The sequence below is a fragment of the Neophocaena asiaeorientalis genome, unplaced genomic scaffold (genome assembly GCF_003031525.2).
Source record: "Neophocaena asiaeorientalis asiaeorientalis breed wild unplaced genomic scaffold, Neophocaena_asiaeorientalis_V1.1 scaffold822, whole genome shotgun sequence".
NCBI classification, from domain to species: Eukaryota; Metazoa; Chordata; class Mammalia; order Artiodactyla; family Phocoenidae; genus Neophocaena; species Neophocaena asiaeorientalis.
Genome location: NW_020172647.1, coordinates 120,132 through 136,002, shown reverse-complemented (window position 1 = coordinate 136,002; position 15,871 = coordinate 120,132). Strand labels below are relative to the sequence as shown.

At 51.4% G+C, this 15,871-nt stretch overlaps 1 protein-coding gene across 1 annotated transcript in view; it reads right to left on the bottom strand.

Annotated features, from left to right (window-relative positions):
* IQSEC2 (IQ motif and Sec7 domain ArfGEF 2) overlaps window positions 1-15,871 on the bottom strand; it is a 19,586-nt gene that overhangs the window by 1,510 nt on the left and 2,205 nt on the right. The window contains exons 3-13 of the mRNA XM_024739483.1: window positions 15,325-15,726; window positions 12,072-12,967; window positions 10,550-10,711; window positions 9,973-10,095; window positions 8,817-8,983; window positions 6,396-6,535; window positions 5,492-5,617; window positions 3,533-3,632; window positions 2,817-2,978; window positions 1,037-1,210; window positions 500-549 (exon numbers count right to left, since the gene is read on the bottom strand). Coding sequence (XP_024595251.1) covers window positions 500-549; window positions 1,037-1,210; window positions 2,817-2,978; window positions 3,533-3,632; window positions 5,492-5,617; window positions 6,396-6,535; window positions 8,817-8,983; window positions 9,973-10,095; window positions 10,550-10,711; window positions 12,072-12,967; window positions 15,325-15,726 — 2,502 coding nt within the window. The remainder of the gene's footprint in view (window positions 1-499; window positions 550-1,036; window positions 1,211-2,816; window positions 2,979-3,532; window positions 3,633-5,491; window positions 5,618-6,395; window positions 6,536-8,816; window positions 8,984-9,972; window positions 10,096-10,549; window positions 10,712-12,071; window positions 12,968-15,324; window positions 15,727-15,871) is intronic.

Here is a 15,871-nt window from a genome sequence, read left to right as displayed (position 1 = left end):
CCCAAGGCAAAATGAAAACCAAGTCACAGTCCTGTACTTGTACATGGAGCACCCCCAGCTTGCAGAGCTCTGCTGTCACATCCACTATCTCATCTGAGCCTCAGCTGGGAGAGGAAGAGTTAGCAGTACCTCCTCCTCATCCCCATTTTGCAGACAGGGAGCATGTTAGGCCCAGAGAGACAGAGTGACTTGCTCAGGGTCAAAGAGCAGGACTTGGAGGTAAGAGCTTCTCTGGGCCCAACTCCAAGGGCATCACTACTTGGAGTCGGCCCTGGGGTTGAGACGGGGCTTGGGAGAGTGGAAGATAGACTGAGAGACAGGCGGAGTGAGGACAGACAGAGTTGAGGACAGATTGAGAGAGTGGTCGGCTGGGAGAGGTAGCCGCAGGGTTCCCGGCAGGGAAGAGGGGGAAGCAACAGGTCCCCTCCTCTTCTGGGGCTCCGCGGGCGGCGGGGCAGGGCTCATGCAGAGGACAAGTGGGGCAGGAGCTGGCACTTACTTCGATGGTGCTGTCCAGCGATCCCACGCTGTTACGCCGCCCCCGCTTCCCTGCACCCACAAGCAAGGAGCCCAGCGTCAGAGCAGCAACCCCCCCTCCCCACCCTGCTGGGCTCCAGAGCTGGGCACCAGGTCTGGGCCCCTCCCGGGGACAGACACCCCTATTCCCTTTCCCCTGCTGAAGAGGGGGAGGTGGGGAGGAGGAGAGGTGGAGGAGGAGGAGCGAGAGGAGGAAAAGATGGAGGAGGAGGAGAGGTGGTGCTGGACAGACAGAAGAGGAAAGAGAGGAGAGGTGGAGCGGCGAGAGAGCGGGGCTAAGACCGTGGCCCCATTCGCGCTCCCTGGCCCAAACCCTGGGCTCCGCCTGTTCTGACCCGGCTCCCAGGCCCCCTGCGGCGCGGCACCCAGGGCTCTGGATGAAGGCAGGGTGCGTGCACGTGTGGCGGGTGCAAGGAAGGCTGGCAGTCAGTGATAGGAGGCGAAGAGGACACCCGGTCCCACGGCTCCCCAGCCTGGGCAGGGGCCCCGGGAGACTTGCCTGCATCAGAGAGGTCTCGCAGGGAACTGCTGAGCGCTCCCCGTTTGAGCCCATCGCCTGCCCCATACGTGTCCTCCAGGCTGCTTCGGGCCAGCGTGCCGTTCACCGAGTCCTTGGCCCCTCCGGGCTGTGAGGCGTTAGGCCGCATCATACCTTTCTGCTTCTCCAGCTCCGCTGGGTGGCAGGTGGGGAGACAGGGAGCGAAGGTCAGGGACAGGAGCGAGAGGCCACCTGACTGACCCCAGCCCTCCGTGGGCCTTCCCCCTCCTCACCTGCTCTGTCCTCAGGCCTCTTGCTTCACCCCCTGGACAGCCAAACCTCAGCTACATCTCCTAAGCACTGCGGCGCCCAGCCCGTCTCGTGCCATCTCCTCTGGCTCAGTCTCCCCTTGTCCCTCTCAGTGTCTGCTGCTCCGGCTCCTCTCCCCTTCCCTGCCTGGTCTCCCAGACCACCCCTACCTTTCAAAACTGAGCTTTACATTGGCTGCTTTGTTCCCAGGAGGGGCAGAAAGGCCCTTCGAGCCTATGGTGAAGGGCACTCACTCCAGAGCCCTCTCCATTCTCAGATACCTTGTTCCAGAGCAGAGGGCTCCTGGAAGGACAGGAGCAGGAAACCAAAGGGAATCAAATCATCTATCATGTGCCAGCAGTATGCTGGGTGCTATGCGTACTCGATCTCTCTCAATCCTTACACCAGTTCAGAGGTAAGTATTAGTAGCCAGTTTTCAGAGGAAGAAACTGAGGATCCAAGAAGTCACAGAGATTGCCCAGGGTCATACAGCTGGAAGTGGGGGAGGCGACATTCTGGAAGCAGGTCTGCCTGAGTACAGAGCCCATACTCTCAGCCTTACACTCCTGCCTCCTTGCGGAGGTCACGGAGACTTCTGTCTATCACCCTCCCCTCAGCCTGGCATGCTCACCCTCTCTCTGAATGCCCCCAGGGTCTCAAGGATCTGGTGAGCTGAATGAGTGACCCTGCCTTGCTGAGGAGCACAGCAGATCCTGGAACTGTGAAGGCCTCACCGAGGAGCTGTCCGCCGCCTCTGTCTCTGTCTCTGTCTTTCTCTGCCTGCCTCTTTCTCCTTAACACCATGTTACTTAACTGTGACTGCTTAGCCTGGAGAAGAGAAAACTTAGAGGGCATTGGGAGGAATGAGATGTAATCACTATTTTCCATCATATATGATCAAAATGACTTGATATGGCCCCTGGAGGCTGGGGGAATGGGTCACCAGGACTCAGCTCGGGAACTACAATGTGGGGAGAGGAAAGGAGAGGCTGGGATGGGGGCTGACATTTGTCGGACACCTAGGATGTTCAACACTCATGTCCTACGAACATGTAGGACACACATTCCACCTTATCTCATTGAATCTCCACAACTCTGTGAAGGAGATTTCACCACCCCGATTTCATGTATGAAGAAATTGGGGCTCAGAGAGTCAGGCACCTTGCCCCAGTTTACCCAGATAATAAGTAGCATACCTGGCATCTGAACCTAGAGTCCTACCTCCAATACCCTGATTCTTTTCCCTGCTGCCTTTCAATAGAAGGAAGAGTTGGCTCATAATTAGGGCTTGGAGTAAGAATCTGAGGCTGAGAGGTTAATGAGCCCCTTGTCACTGAAGCTATTCAAGCAGAGGCTGAAGTGTTCCTGGAATGAGGGTAGGAAGGTTGGACAAGCTAACCCTCAACTCTGAGCTTCTCAGAGGACAGGATTCTTAGTGTTTGCAAGGCACTGTATCAGGAGACGGGGAAGGAGACGTGGCTGGGCTACTCACACTCCACGCGGTATTTCTCCATCTCCTGCACCTCAGCGATGGATTCTCGCAGGTCCGATGTGAAGCGCAGCCGGTCCTGGAGGCTGGGGGCATTGAAGATGATGAGGACTTTGCGCTCCCCGCCAGGTACTGCAGACAGCAACTTGATCCCAAACTGGTAATCTGTGGGGAGAGGGGAGGTCAGGCACCTCCGTCAGGACTGAAGCAAGGTGGCTCATATGTGAAATAATTTTTTTCTAATGTCCAACTCTGACCCAGCCTCTTCTCTGCATGAGCATCAGCAGCAGCTCCCCTTTGCTCCAAAGCCCCCAAACTCCTGGTAATCATGGCCCTGGGTTGTAAAGGCAGACTGAACTCTGGCTGCTCTCTAGAACCCCTTTTCTCATGCCTCTACCTCTACTCACATTGCTTCTGCTGCCCAGAAGGCCACCCATCAAAGCTCCTCTGGTTTAGTCCTTCAATGCATACCATGATCGCCATGCCTCTGGCCCACCAAAAAACATACATGCTGCAGTTCTCTGCCAGACCATGAGCTCCCCAGGGCACAAGTCATACTCCACCCTGGCCTGTCTTACATCCGGGGACCAAGTAGGTGCTTTGGAGACCTTAGCCCAGTTGTAAAGGAGTCCCAAAACTGGAGGTTGGTGTGGAGAAAGGATGAGCATGAGGGCCACGGCAAAGACTCTTGGGATGCTGGGATCCAAGAAGGGACTCACATGAATTCTGGAAGAGCTGCATGTGCATTTCCACGAGGGGAAAGGACTGACGGAAGCTGTACGTCACCAAGATCTTCTTCTTCTGGAAAATTTTGGTGACCTTCGGCAGGGGTGGGGAAAAAGACAAGAGGCAGGGTTTGGGGTGGGGAATTTCCACATGGCACCTATTGCTTGCAGCTGCCCTCCCCTCTACCCCACTGCCACTAACAGACATATACACACAAACACACATACCCACAAGCTGGGGCGAACTGAAGCTTGTGGAGCAGAACAGGAAAGACGGGAGCAAAATGCAAGTTCCTGATGTAATGATGATGCACAACAGGCACTTTCGATTTTTACAGGAACTAACTGAAGGCTGCTCCCTCCAGGAAGCCTGTTCTAACACCTCACATAGATTTCCCGCCACTTTCTGAGCTTCCAGAGTGCTGGTTCAGTGCCTTTCACTGCTAGGCTTTAGGAGAGTACTCTGAGTGTGTGATTGCTGGACTGGGAGCGCCAAGAGGAGTCTGGTTTCCACGTATCTTGCCCACCTGGACCAGACCCGGGGCACATTAGCAATCTTCAATAAAGCAATGTATAGAGCTAACAAGTCTTCTTCTCAACAACCCAAGGTCTTTGTCAAGTACTTGGGCACTCTGGACTGAGCTAATATAAGTTGTAAACACCTCAGACCACCTGCCAATGGTGTTTAAAAGCACATGATTTGATTTCAGGATGGTTACAGTGCAGAGTTATGCGAAGCATCTTTTTAGCCCTTCAGACTGTGAGCTTCCCGAGAACGAGGACCGAGTCTCCTTCATCTCTGGGAACCCAGTGCCTAGCATGGGGCTGGGCACCCACAGGTTTCAGCACGTGATGGATGGTGAAACATTTACTCAATACCTGCGTGGGCCAGGCCCTCCTCTGGGTTAGGCTAGTCCGCATCTAACCTCTTATTTCATCCCCATGACAACCCTGAGATAGGGATTAGCTCTACTTCATAGAGGAGGAAATAATGGCTCAGAGAGGGCACTGGAGGAGCTTCATCTAAAGCAGCAATGCTCAACTAGAGGTGACTTTGCCTTTCAGAGGACATTTATCAATGTCTGGAGACATTGTTAGTTGAGGAGTACTACTGCTACCTAGTAGGTAGAGACCAGGGATGCCGTTAAACATGCTGCAATGCACAGGACAGCGCTCACAACAAAGTATCCCACATCTGCCCCAAATGTCAATAGTGCCGAGGTTGGGAGACCTGCTCTAATGGACAGAAGACCAAGGGAGGACAGGTCACTGTCCTCAAACCCCTGAGGAGCTGTCTCAGAGCAGAGGGAGAACACTTGTTCTCTGTGATCCCAAGGGTTGAGTGAAGATTATTGAAGGAAACCCACTGGGAGACAGATTCTAGCAGTCAGAGCTGTCTGAATGGGAAACTGGCTGCCTTGGAGGAAGGCAGCCTTCTGTGCCTGCACTCATGCAAACAGAGGGCCATGCAGGAAGCTGGCTCCTGCGTGGGGTAAGAGGTTGGACAGGAGACCCTGAACTTCCCTTCCCACCTGCAGAGTCCTAAGAGTCCTAGTTCTAAAAGACACACGTCTACACTGGTGATGGGCTCGGTTTTAAGAATCACTTCAAGTCGACCGACCACCGGAAGGTTTCAGACTGACCCCAGGGTCACAGGTTCACTTCCTCCAGCCAACTCACTGGGCTATTGAGGTGGGCAGGGACTTTTTCTACCACTTCCCAGATTGTAAGCCTGTCATCTGCCCTGGTCCTCACATTTTCTGCCCCCGTGTGGCTGCCACTACCTCCAAATGGATCCTCCAAATGGTGAAGTAAAGGAGGGGCTGAGGCACTCAGATCACATGGCAGAGCTCCTTACCTGCCAAGCCTCCACCCACCAATGTTAATATGGTTCACACCAGACCCGGGGTCCAAGCTCACCACCTTCCCTCCTTCTCCCTTCAGTGCTCATACCACAAGGAGATCGTTGAAGAGGAAGACCTCTCGCTGATGCAACCCTAGCCTCTGTGGGCGGTTTGGATCTGGCACCTCATAGAGCTGGCAGCAGCACACCAGTCGACGGTGAGGAAGAGACAGGACCTAGATAGGCATGAAGAAATAGGTGTCCGCAAGGCCAGCCCACCAGCTTCAGGCATCTTAACATTAACTGCAAGAGGAAGTTCACCTCTGGTACATATCACTGTCACTCTGACACACGAGTCTAAGCAACTAAGCCTCGGCTTATCTTTGTCCCGGCAGCTCCCTGTGTCTGGAATGCCTTTCTTGCCCAGCTCCCTATGGCCACATTCCATCCCTCCTCCAAACCCCAGTTCTAGGGTTCTCTTTTCCAAGAAGCCATTCCTGATCTCCCTGGGCTGAAAATGACCTCTCTCTCCCGTGTACTCCCCTAAATTAACCTAACTATAAGGTGAAGGTATTGTGTCTTTGTCTGACACCTCCCCACCCGGTCTGGGAGTGCTTCCAAGGACAGAGATCACATCTTATTCATATCTGTGTCCCCAGTGCCAATCGAAATGCTGGGCTCAGTGGAAAGGCACCTGTAGATGTTTGTTGACTAAAAGACTAGAGTGTGTTCTTGGCTTTGGTCATCAGCTAATTATTATCTTGGCTGCTCACTCGGGATGGACAGGCAAAACCAGAGGTGTGAAGGATGCTAATGTTTATACAGCACCCATGATGTGCCTTGCCATGTGCCACATGCATTCCCATAGAGCATCTCACTCAACCTGCCCCACCACCCCTGAGGAATGCATCACCACCCACTCCATTAGGCAGTTGAGGGGAGCCTGGGGCTCAGAAAGGGGCATGGACTCACCTCCCAAACCCTGTCCCTTCTGCAGTCTCCCAAGGCGCTTACCGGTTTCTTGCCCACAATCATGCGCTCCACGGCCTGCACCTGGGACACGTGGTCGTCGTTGGTCCGCAGCTCACGCCCCTGGATGCGCTGGTAAATACCCACCAGGAGGTCTCGGGGGATGTCTTCACCATTGTCAACCCCTGGGTGGAGGGAATACACAGGAATATATAGTATACATGTGGGGAGTGGGTGGCAGGGATTCTCCACAACACCCCACACCCAAGCGTGCGCCATAACAATGGCCAGGACTGGAGGGAGTGGGCACCCTCGGTCCCTTGGTCAGGATCGGGCCAAGAAAGGCGCCCTTCAAGATAGTCAGTTGCTTTCTTCCCCAAGGTGGGGATTTTATCTAAACAACTCAGAGTACAGTGTGACTAAAACAATCAGACACTTTTTTTTGGCCTTTCTAACTAGCAAAAATAATGTTAAATGATAATATCCAGTGTTAGTAAGAGTTCAGGGAAGCAGGCAGATATACTGACGTTAACTATTTTGGAAGGTAATTTGGCAAGCCTAAGTATTCAGTGATTCCTCTTCTAGGAAACTACTCTAAGGAATTACTCAGAAATATGTGCAAAGATATATGTATAAGTACAACTTATGGGAAAAATTTGAAACAACCTAAGTTCTAACAGCAGAATACTTAAGTAAAGTTGAGTATACCTGTTTCATAAAATAATTTACAGCTATTAAAAATTTGATGTTTATCAAAAAAGCATGAGAAAATTCCTGTAGCAAGTTAAGTGAAAAGAGCAAGATAATAAATTGCATGTACAGCCTGATCTTAACTGTAGAAAAAGTTACATATGCACAGGAAAAAAAGACTAGAATACACCAAAATATCAACCATGGTTGCCTCCAGGGGGCAGAATTTTGGATGGTTAAAATTTTTAATAACTTTCTATATTTCTAAAATTTCCAGAATGAGCAGGTATTTATTTCATTTGTTTGTTTGCTTATTTATTTAATAATTGGAGGGGGAAATATATACACATATACATACATATATAAAATATGTATATGTATATATGTATACATATACACACATATACATACACACACACACACACAAAGAGAAAGAGAGAAAGAGAGAGAGCTAGAGAGAGAGACAGCGAGAGGGGAAGGGAGAATGGATGAAATGAATGAAGGAACGAACGAACGACTAATGGCAAGATTCTGGGAGACAGCTCCAGATGGCCTCTGATCTGTCTAATTCCCTCCTCTCAAGTCTACCATCCTTCTGATTGTCTGCTGAGCGAAACCCACTCACTCTTCTCTCTAAACCTTCCGCTAAAGAAAATGTTTTCTCCTTTGGAAATGCCACACCTCCTCCTTGGACACCAGGTGCTAAAGGAACAGCCTTCATCACACCGCCTTTTTACCTCAGCTGCCAGAGAGCTCAGAGCCCAACTGTGCAAACCGCGACAGTCAGCAAATTTGTCTTGTCTGTTTGTTTTTCCTCAATTATACTTCCCTCTTTCATTTCTGTCTAAATAATCCTAACATCTGTGCCATTTTTAGTAGGCTGCTCTTTGGTGAGAGGCAGGGCTTGACATCGATACAATAAACTGAGAAAAAAGGTGAAGGTGACACCTTTCATCTGGCACTCAAGGCTGCTGGATACTGCTTCCAACTGACCTTACCAACTGGATTGTCCACCCCCTCTTGATTGTTCTCCAAACAACTTAACGTTTTCCTACCTCTGTGCCTTTGTTATTCTTACTGCTAGGTAAGCCTCCTCTATCACTGTTCCATCACATTATCTGTGCCTTCAAGAACCACCTGAAAATGAAAATACTGCTTCCTCCAGGAAGCATGTTGGAGGTAGGCTCTCTCTCCCCTGAGCTCTGACTGTACTTTTGGCCTGACATCACAGTTCACTTCCTGCCTTGTGCTGGGTATCTCTCCCACAAACCGGGAGCCCTCTTAGGGCAGGGACTGTGGCAGATGCTCCTCCCCAGTCCTTAGCGCCCACCACAGGGACTGGGACACATGAGGCACCCAGTGTCAACTGCCTGGCTGGTTGGTGGAGTGAATAAATGAATGCATAAGTGGAGGAAAGGGTACCTAAAATAAACGAGCCTTTATGGGCATAAATAAACAAGGGAGGGAAAGAGGGAGTGATGAGTAAACAGACATGTGAGTGAATCAGTGTAAGTTCCGTAAGAGCCAGGGCTTGTACCTCCTGTTCAGGACCTCCTAATCAGTCAGTATTCAGTGTGGGAATGAATGGATGGACAAATGACTATTTGAGTGAATTAACAAGTAAATGCTGTGGGCACATCCAGCCTTGGCAGAAATTCAGGTTAATTTCCAGGGAGGAGATGTGATCTCCCTCTTCCTTCCCCACCCCTGCCACCCAGCCCACTTTCCCTTCCCAGGTAAAAGATAGGGAAAGCTGATGGGGAGGTCTGGGGTCACCTCTCAGGTTCTTGATGAAGTCATCTAGTTTCATCTTGCGTTCAGCCTTGACGCTGGGACTGTACATGTCGGTATTGAGGAGGATGATGGCAAAAGCAAGGATGAAAATGGTGTCTGGATTCCGGAACTGGCGCACAAGAGCTGGGTTACACACACAGTACCGCTGGCTGCAGGACAGGAGGGGTCAGGGCCAGGGTCAGGCACCAGTAACCTCCACCTACCCACTATCCTCCCATCTGGCACCACCAACTCCTTCCTCCAAGACATACTCCCAAACCCTTTGGGTCTCTCGTCTTTCTTCAGAGTTTCCTCAAGACTAGCATGTAAAAATCACAACCGCTACCTTTCATGGAGTTTTGCCAGGGGATTTATGTACATTATCTCATGTAATCCTATCACAGTCCTGCAAGGTAGCTAGTAGCAGCCCCATTTTACAGATGAAGTGACTGAGGTCCGAAGAGGTAAGGTAACTTGCCCAAGGCAACAGAGCTGATAAATGGTGAAACCAGGATGAAAATGCAGATCTTTCTGACTACAAAGCAAATCCTTCTCCCATGTTGGGAAACAAGCTCTCAGTAACTCTTCTGTTTCTCCTCTAAATACCTCAAAGTGGTGGAGCCAGGGTTTATACCCAGGTCTGATGCCTGATCCCCGAAGCATTCGCAGAGGAAGATAATAGTTAAGGGCATGGGTCATGGAGTCAGACACACGAGTTCAAATACTGGTTCCACTGCTTATTCACCACATGACTCTGGGCTTGTTACTTACCTTCTCTAAACTTCCTATTTCTCATCTGCAAAATGGGAATAATAAGAGAAGCACCTACCTCACCAGGTCGTTGTGAGTATTCACTGAAATAATCATGTAAAGTGTCCAGCTCAGCACCCAATATCTGGCGAGCACAGTATCAGCTCAGTGAATATAAGCTGTTGTTGCTGATGCTGTTGTCACTTGTTGGATGCCCACGTCCCAGATGCTGAGCTGGATACTTTAGGCACATTACCTCTGATCCTCACAACTGCCTTGCAAGATAGGATTTATAACTTCCATTTTCTGGTTAAGAAAGTATAATGCTCAGAGAGGTGATTTGTAGACACATCCTACACTGCCCCCCAAAGTAGGGAAGGGCAGCTTCAGGAGTGGGAAGTGGGCACACCTGAAGGCTTCGATGAGTCGTTCCACTTTCTGGGCCTCACCCTGAACCCGGATATGGGATTGGAACTTCCGGAGTGCATCATCCAAATCCATGGAGGAGAAATCCATCTCATCCACCACACAGCTGAGGAGCAGAGAAGGGTGTGTGAACTCTCAATTTCCCTGCAGAAAACCCCTGACCCACCCTGACCTGCTCCAATGAACCAACACCCCCACTGATAGACTTCCAAAATCTGGACCTGTGGCCTAAGCAAGTACTTATGAGGATAGAACGTCTGAAATGGAATCCATCCCAAAAAGTCCAGGCCAGACACATGGTTACTAATGGTCTGTTCCGTCAACCCACTCATATCAGGGATGGGAAAACTGAGGCTCAAAGCAGGCCAAAGGACAAGCATGCCTTGCCTGGGGCCACCCAGAAGACTTTAGGACTAGTTCCAAGAGAGATCAGATCTCTTTGCGGCAGAGAGGTATGGGAGCAGGAAGGTCTATTCATCCTGTTTTGCAAAGTTTATCTCCCTCCTGCCCTCCTTTTCCAGGAACCCCTGGCCCAGTCTGCCCCAGCCTGGGGTCCTCACTCCAACACATCTCTGTTGAACTGCTTCTGCCGGTTCCCTAGGAATTCCCCTATCATCTGTCGGCTCAGGCCTTTCCGTTCCAGGATGAAGTGAGCCACTCCCACCGGCGTGTCTGACAGGAAGCCCCGCTCGATCAGATACTGGATACCCTTCTCTGGCTTCCTGCAGAAAGAGGGGAGGTAGATGAGATGACTGTCCTCCTGGAACTCTGCCCCCGTCCCATTTCTTGAACTAATTTTGGGCCCAACCGTGTCCTCAGAGAACTAAGGAAATCGAATATATAACTTGGTCCACTCCCTTCATGGTACAGGTGAGAAAACTGAGGACCAAGGAGAAGAAGACAGTTTCCCATTTCACAGTGCTTCAAAATTCCAAGGTATCCTCAACCCAACTTCCTCCTGCACTGGAGCCACACTACAATTGAAAGAAAATTAAGATCTAATGAGAGCCTGCTGTGTGCCAGGACCTTTGATATTCCTCACAGGCACTGAGGAGTCCTGGGAGAAAGCCTGAGTTCCAGGCTAAGTCCTTCTCCCTGAGTCACAGACCCTCAGAGTAGGAGAGAAGTGAAAAGATTACTTTGTCCTCATCCCACATCCCACTCAGACAGGTATCACCCAGCCTCTGTGAGTGTTTCTATAGACAAGCTGCTCCCCATTTTCCACTAGGCCATATCTGGGTCTGAGCTATCCCATATTCAGAACCCCAGAGCCTTAGGGTCCTACGAGGCTAGAATTTGGAAGACTTTGGTGCCACAGGAGTCTCAGATCCATCACTTACTACGCATGACTTGGGACAATTCCCTTTACTTCTCCAAGCCTCAGTTCCTTCTCTATAAAATAGGGACACGACTGCCAACCTTCCTGAGTTATCCTGAGAACTAAATATAGAAGGCCGTGTCTCATAGGCTATGAAGATGTTAAGCATTTGTTTTCTAATTATTTTCTAATCAAACGTCACACTCCCATTCCATTGCTAAGCACCTGGCACAAGACCAGGTACCTAGAAAGAGCTCGGTCCTGGTCACTGACTAGTCCAACACAGCACCCTGCCCCCAACACCTCAAATATCCACACCCTGCTAGTTAATAGATAGAAACACTGAAGCCCAAGGAAGGGACACACCTTGCCCAGGGCTACCCAGTGAGTCTGGCCCAAGTCTCCCGTTTCTGAGAACAGGGTTCTTTATACACCACATCGCTTCCCTACCAAAAATGGAAGGTGGGCAACCCAAAGTTCAGAATCCATCCTATAGACAGAGAACTAGGGCCCAGAGAGGGAAGCATCTCACCCAAGATGACACAGCCAGCCAGAAGCAGAACTAGGACCAGAACTGCCTCTCATGGGGGTGGGGGCAGCTTTCTACTATTGTCAGCCTATTGCCAATTCTTTTCCCTGAACAGCTGAAGAGAAACACCATCCACAAAATGAGAGGATAGTGGCAGCAGGATCACTGCCTCCAGGGGTCAAAGTGTCCGCAGCAGGGTAGGAAGGGGTGAGGGAGTGGGAACGGGAGCACGTACTTATTGAAGAGGTTGAGGCCGATTCGGTAGTGCCGCCTCTGCACCACGTCATTGTTGAAGGCTGGCGAGTCCCAGCTGTGCCTGGTCTCCCGCTGGTAAGTCTGCTTGCACAGGCCGGTGGCTGGAGGCTCCCTCAGGCTGTCCCGCGAAGAGGAGCCAGAGCTGCAGTTGATGGTCTCGTTGGAATTGCTGGAGCTCTCAAGGCTCTCATTATCTCCACCATCAGAGTTCTCGCCTGCTGCCTCGCACTTCCCCAACCTCCGACCCCCAGCCACACCACTGGGCCCAGTGCCACTGTTGGGGGCTGGTGGCAGGGGCCCTGGCGGGGCTGGGGCTGGGCCCTCCGGGGCTGGGTAGTGGCGGTGTGGGATCGGGGCCCTGCCTGGTGGCCCCTTGTGCTTCAGGGTCCCATGGGGGCTGCAGCCATCAGCCTCATACACGAGCTGACGGTGGACAGAGCCGCGATCTGAGCGGTCACTCAGGTCCACGGAGCTGTCACTAGGAGGCTCAATAGTAAGCAGGGGAAGGTGGGCAGCTCGCAGCCGGAAATCCCGGCATTCCAAGCACCCAGGACCCCTGCGAGTGCCTTCCTCACGGCTACCATCTTCCCGGGTCCCTGGTGGCACTGGCGGAGGAACTGGTGGGAGAGGGGCGGGTGCCCAGAACTCAGGCCGGCCCTGGGGTGGGGGCTCTGTGCTGGGCAGTCGCTCAGGGGATGGCGGGGGAACTGGGTCATCCAAGTAGAGGGGAAGGTCACTGAAGGATGTGGCCGAGCTGTCCTCTTGCTGTTCCTTTGACTCTCGCTTCTCCAGCTGGGCTGACCCTGGCTCCTCAGACATGGGCCCCGATGGGTGGCAGTTCAAGGCCTCGTCAATGGATTCAGCCAGAGACTTTACCTGTATGGGAGAAAAGGGGAGGAGGGAAAGGGAGGAAAGATGAAGGATGGTGGGATGGTGGAAGGGTGGGAATGAGGGAGGGAGGGAAAGAAAAAGGGGGGAATCTTCCTGGTGGGGCAGCCAAAAAAAGGGCTTCCCCTCCCCGACCTCCACAGATTCTCTGCAGCATATAAAATAACTCCCAGGGAGCCACTGTGAGCTCACAGGAGCTGGAACTAATGCCCACAAGTTCCCTTCTCAGATATCCCAATACCTCCTTCATGTCCATGTAGACCCAAGCCAAATGCCACCTCCTCCCTGATCCAAGCCACATTCCTGCCTCTGCCTTCCCTTAGGGTAAACCAAAATCCCAGCTGCCTCTGGGCTCCCAGAGCCCTCTGTCTGGTTCTCTCTTAGGAAATCCATAATATTTAGCCTCGAGAATCTGGACCATGGCTGGTAACTCTGCCTATGGTTTTCAGCCTCCAAACTGGCCCCTAATGATCCCTGCCTCCTGGTATTCACACCCTCGTGTACCATAGTATCCCAGGGTTGGTCTATGGGACTGACAGCATCCGGCAGCAGTGATGGGATGTCACTTCTGAGATTAGGTTATGAAAGACTGCAGCTTCCATCCTGAGCACTCTCGCTCACTTGTGCTCCCTCTCTTAGACCCCTCACTCTGGGGAAAGCCACACCGTGAGCAGTCCTATAGAGAGGCCCACGTGGTAAGGCCCTGAATCCTCCTGCCAACAGCCAAGAAAGTGAGCTTGGAAGCAGACCCATCAGCCCCAGTCAAGACTTCAGAGACTACAGTCCTGCCCTACAGCTTGATCACAGCTTCATGAGAGACCCTGAACCGGAACAGCCAGTCAAGCCACTCTGAGATTCCTGGCCCTCAAAAACTATTTGTTGTTTAAGCTACGTCTTTACATTCAGTTTTAAGCTGCTAAATTTTGGGGTCATTTGTTATGCAGCAATAGATAATGAATACACTTCCCCATCAGATTTGAATAGCACTGAGAGTTGGGCCCAGGCTGGATTGTGAGCCCAATGCTCCATTACCCCCTTGAGGGATGGGTCCAGGCCAGGTTTCTCTCTTTTTAGCTCAGCTCGACACACATTGCTTGACACAGAAGAGATGTTCCATTAAATGTGTTGTATGAATGAATAAATGACTGATTTAGATGGAAGCATGCCCAGGTTTATGGCAGGGCCAGATCACAGAGGTTAGAGCAGAATAATTTCTTCTCTTATAAACTTTCTTTTATTCAGTCATTCAACAATTTCTGCCAAATACCTCTTTGGTTTTAGGAAGGAAACTAACATGTACTTAGCAGCTACCATGTACTACGTGCTTTCAGATATACTACCTAGCTGAAGTGAACCTTCCAAACAGCTCTAAAAAGAAGGTCTTATCTCCGTTTTATTGATCATGTTTCAGTGGGGTTAAACAGTTTGCCCAAGGTCACATAGCTCGGAAATAGCAAAACTGGGATTTGCAGCTGATCAGCTATGCTGACACACCACAAGCCTAGAGTGATCTCCTACCACTATCACTGCCGGTTACATTCCCACCCTTTCCTGCTTTTGCTGATGCAATGCCTATGCAAGCAACACCCTCCCGACCATCTCTAACTTGCTAACTCTTAACTGTCTGCTAAGGCCCAGGTCCAGTGCTGTTTCCTCAAAGAAGCCTGCCTGGTCCTCCCAGAAGAAAGTTTCCTCTCCCTCCTCTGGGTTCCCATGTGATCCCTTCTCATGGCTCTGAGCACATTCTTTCAGGAGACAGTCCTGTGCACATGTGTCTGCTATTTCCTACTGGCTTGGGGAGATCCTTGAGAAAAAGAACCCTGGCCGGTTCATCTGTCTCCCACATGGCGCCCAGCACAGAGCCTGGTCCATGGTCGTATGGTATAAGGGAAACCTTTGGAACCAGTCAGAGCTGAGTTCCAATCCAGTTTGGAAGTCACTTCACCTCTCAGGGCCACAGAGCCTCAGTCTCCTCCCCTGTAAAACCAGGATAACAACACCGGTCTGGAAGGTCATTATGAGGCATATACAGCACCTGGTACAGGGTAGGAGCTCATCACCTGTTAGGCCTTTATCTGATAGTGGCTCACGTTCCAAAGAGTGAGAACTTTAATTTTCTTATGTGTTCTAGACACCCAGATTTTTAACTTGCTTGTTTAAACGATATAATTTTTCTCTTGCCAATCCTTTCTCATTATTCTCACAGTCCCTACGCAGAAGGTAGCTATTCGTTGTTATCAAAAGCTTGTTGGGCAACTTCTTTCGGTTTGAAGTACAGGTTAAAAGGCGTAGGAGTAGCCAGAGCACAGGGATGGGGAGGAAAGGCTCTTTTCAGGGATGCTGACCTGTTTGGAGAAGGAGTCCTCAAGCTCTGTGATGTCATTAGAAAACTCTCCAGATGTGGTGACGGAGCTTCCCCCACCATCGATGCCCCCTCCACAGGAGCCTCCATATGGGAGCCCCCGTTCAAGCCGGTGGCTCCGGGCACCAGCCATGGCACCCTCGTCCAGCGAGGCAGGCTTGCCCTCGAAGTACGCGGGGTTCTGTGCCTTCTCATATTCCTCAAAGGAGAACTGCATCCGCATGTTGGAAAGGATGATGCGGCGGGACATGCGGCTCTCTGAAGCTGAGCTGCGGAGCCGCTCAAAGTTCTTGTTCATGCGGTACTGACGGAAGGCCGTCTGGATGGTCCTGGCAGCCCTGCGGCTCAGGAAGGAGCCCCCATACTTCCTCTCCAGCATTTCCACCTGGCAGGGGAGGGTGGAGGGGAACAAGGTCAGAAACTCACTACAGCCTCCTCATCTCCCTGGGCCTCAACCACACCACCGCTCGAGTCACAGCTAACTGCTTACAGCTGCCTGGATGCGCCAGGCTGGGCTCTCAGTGTCGTGG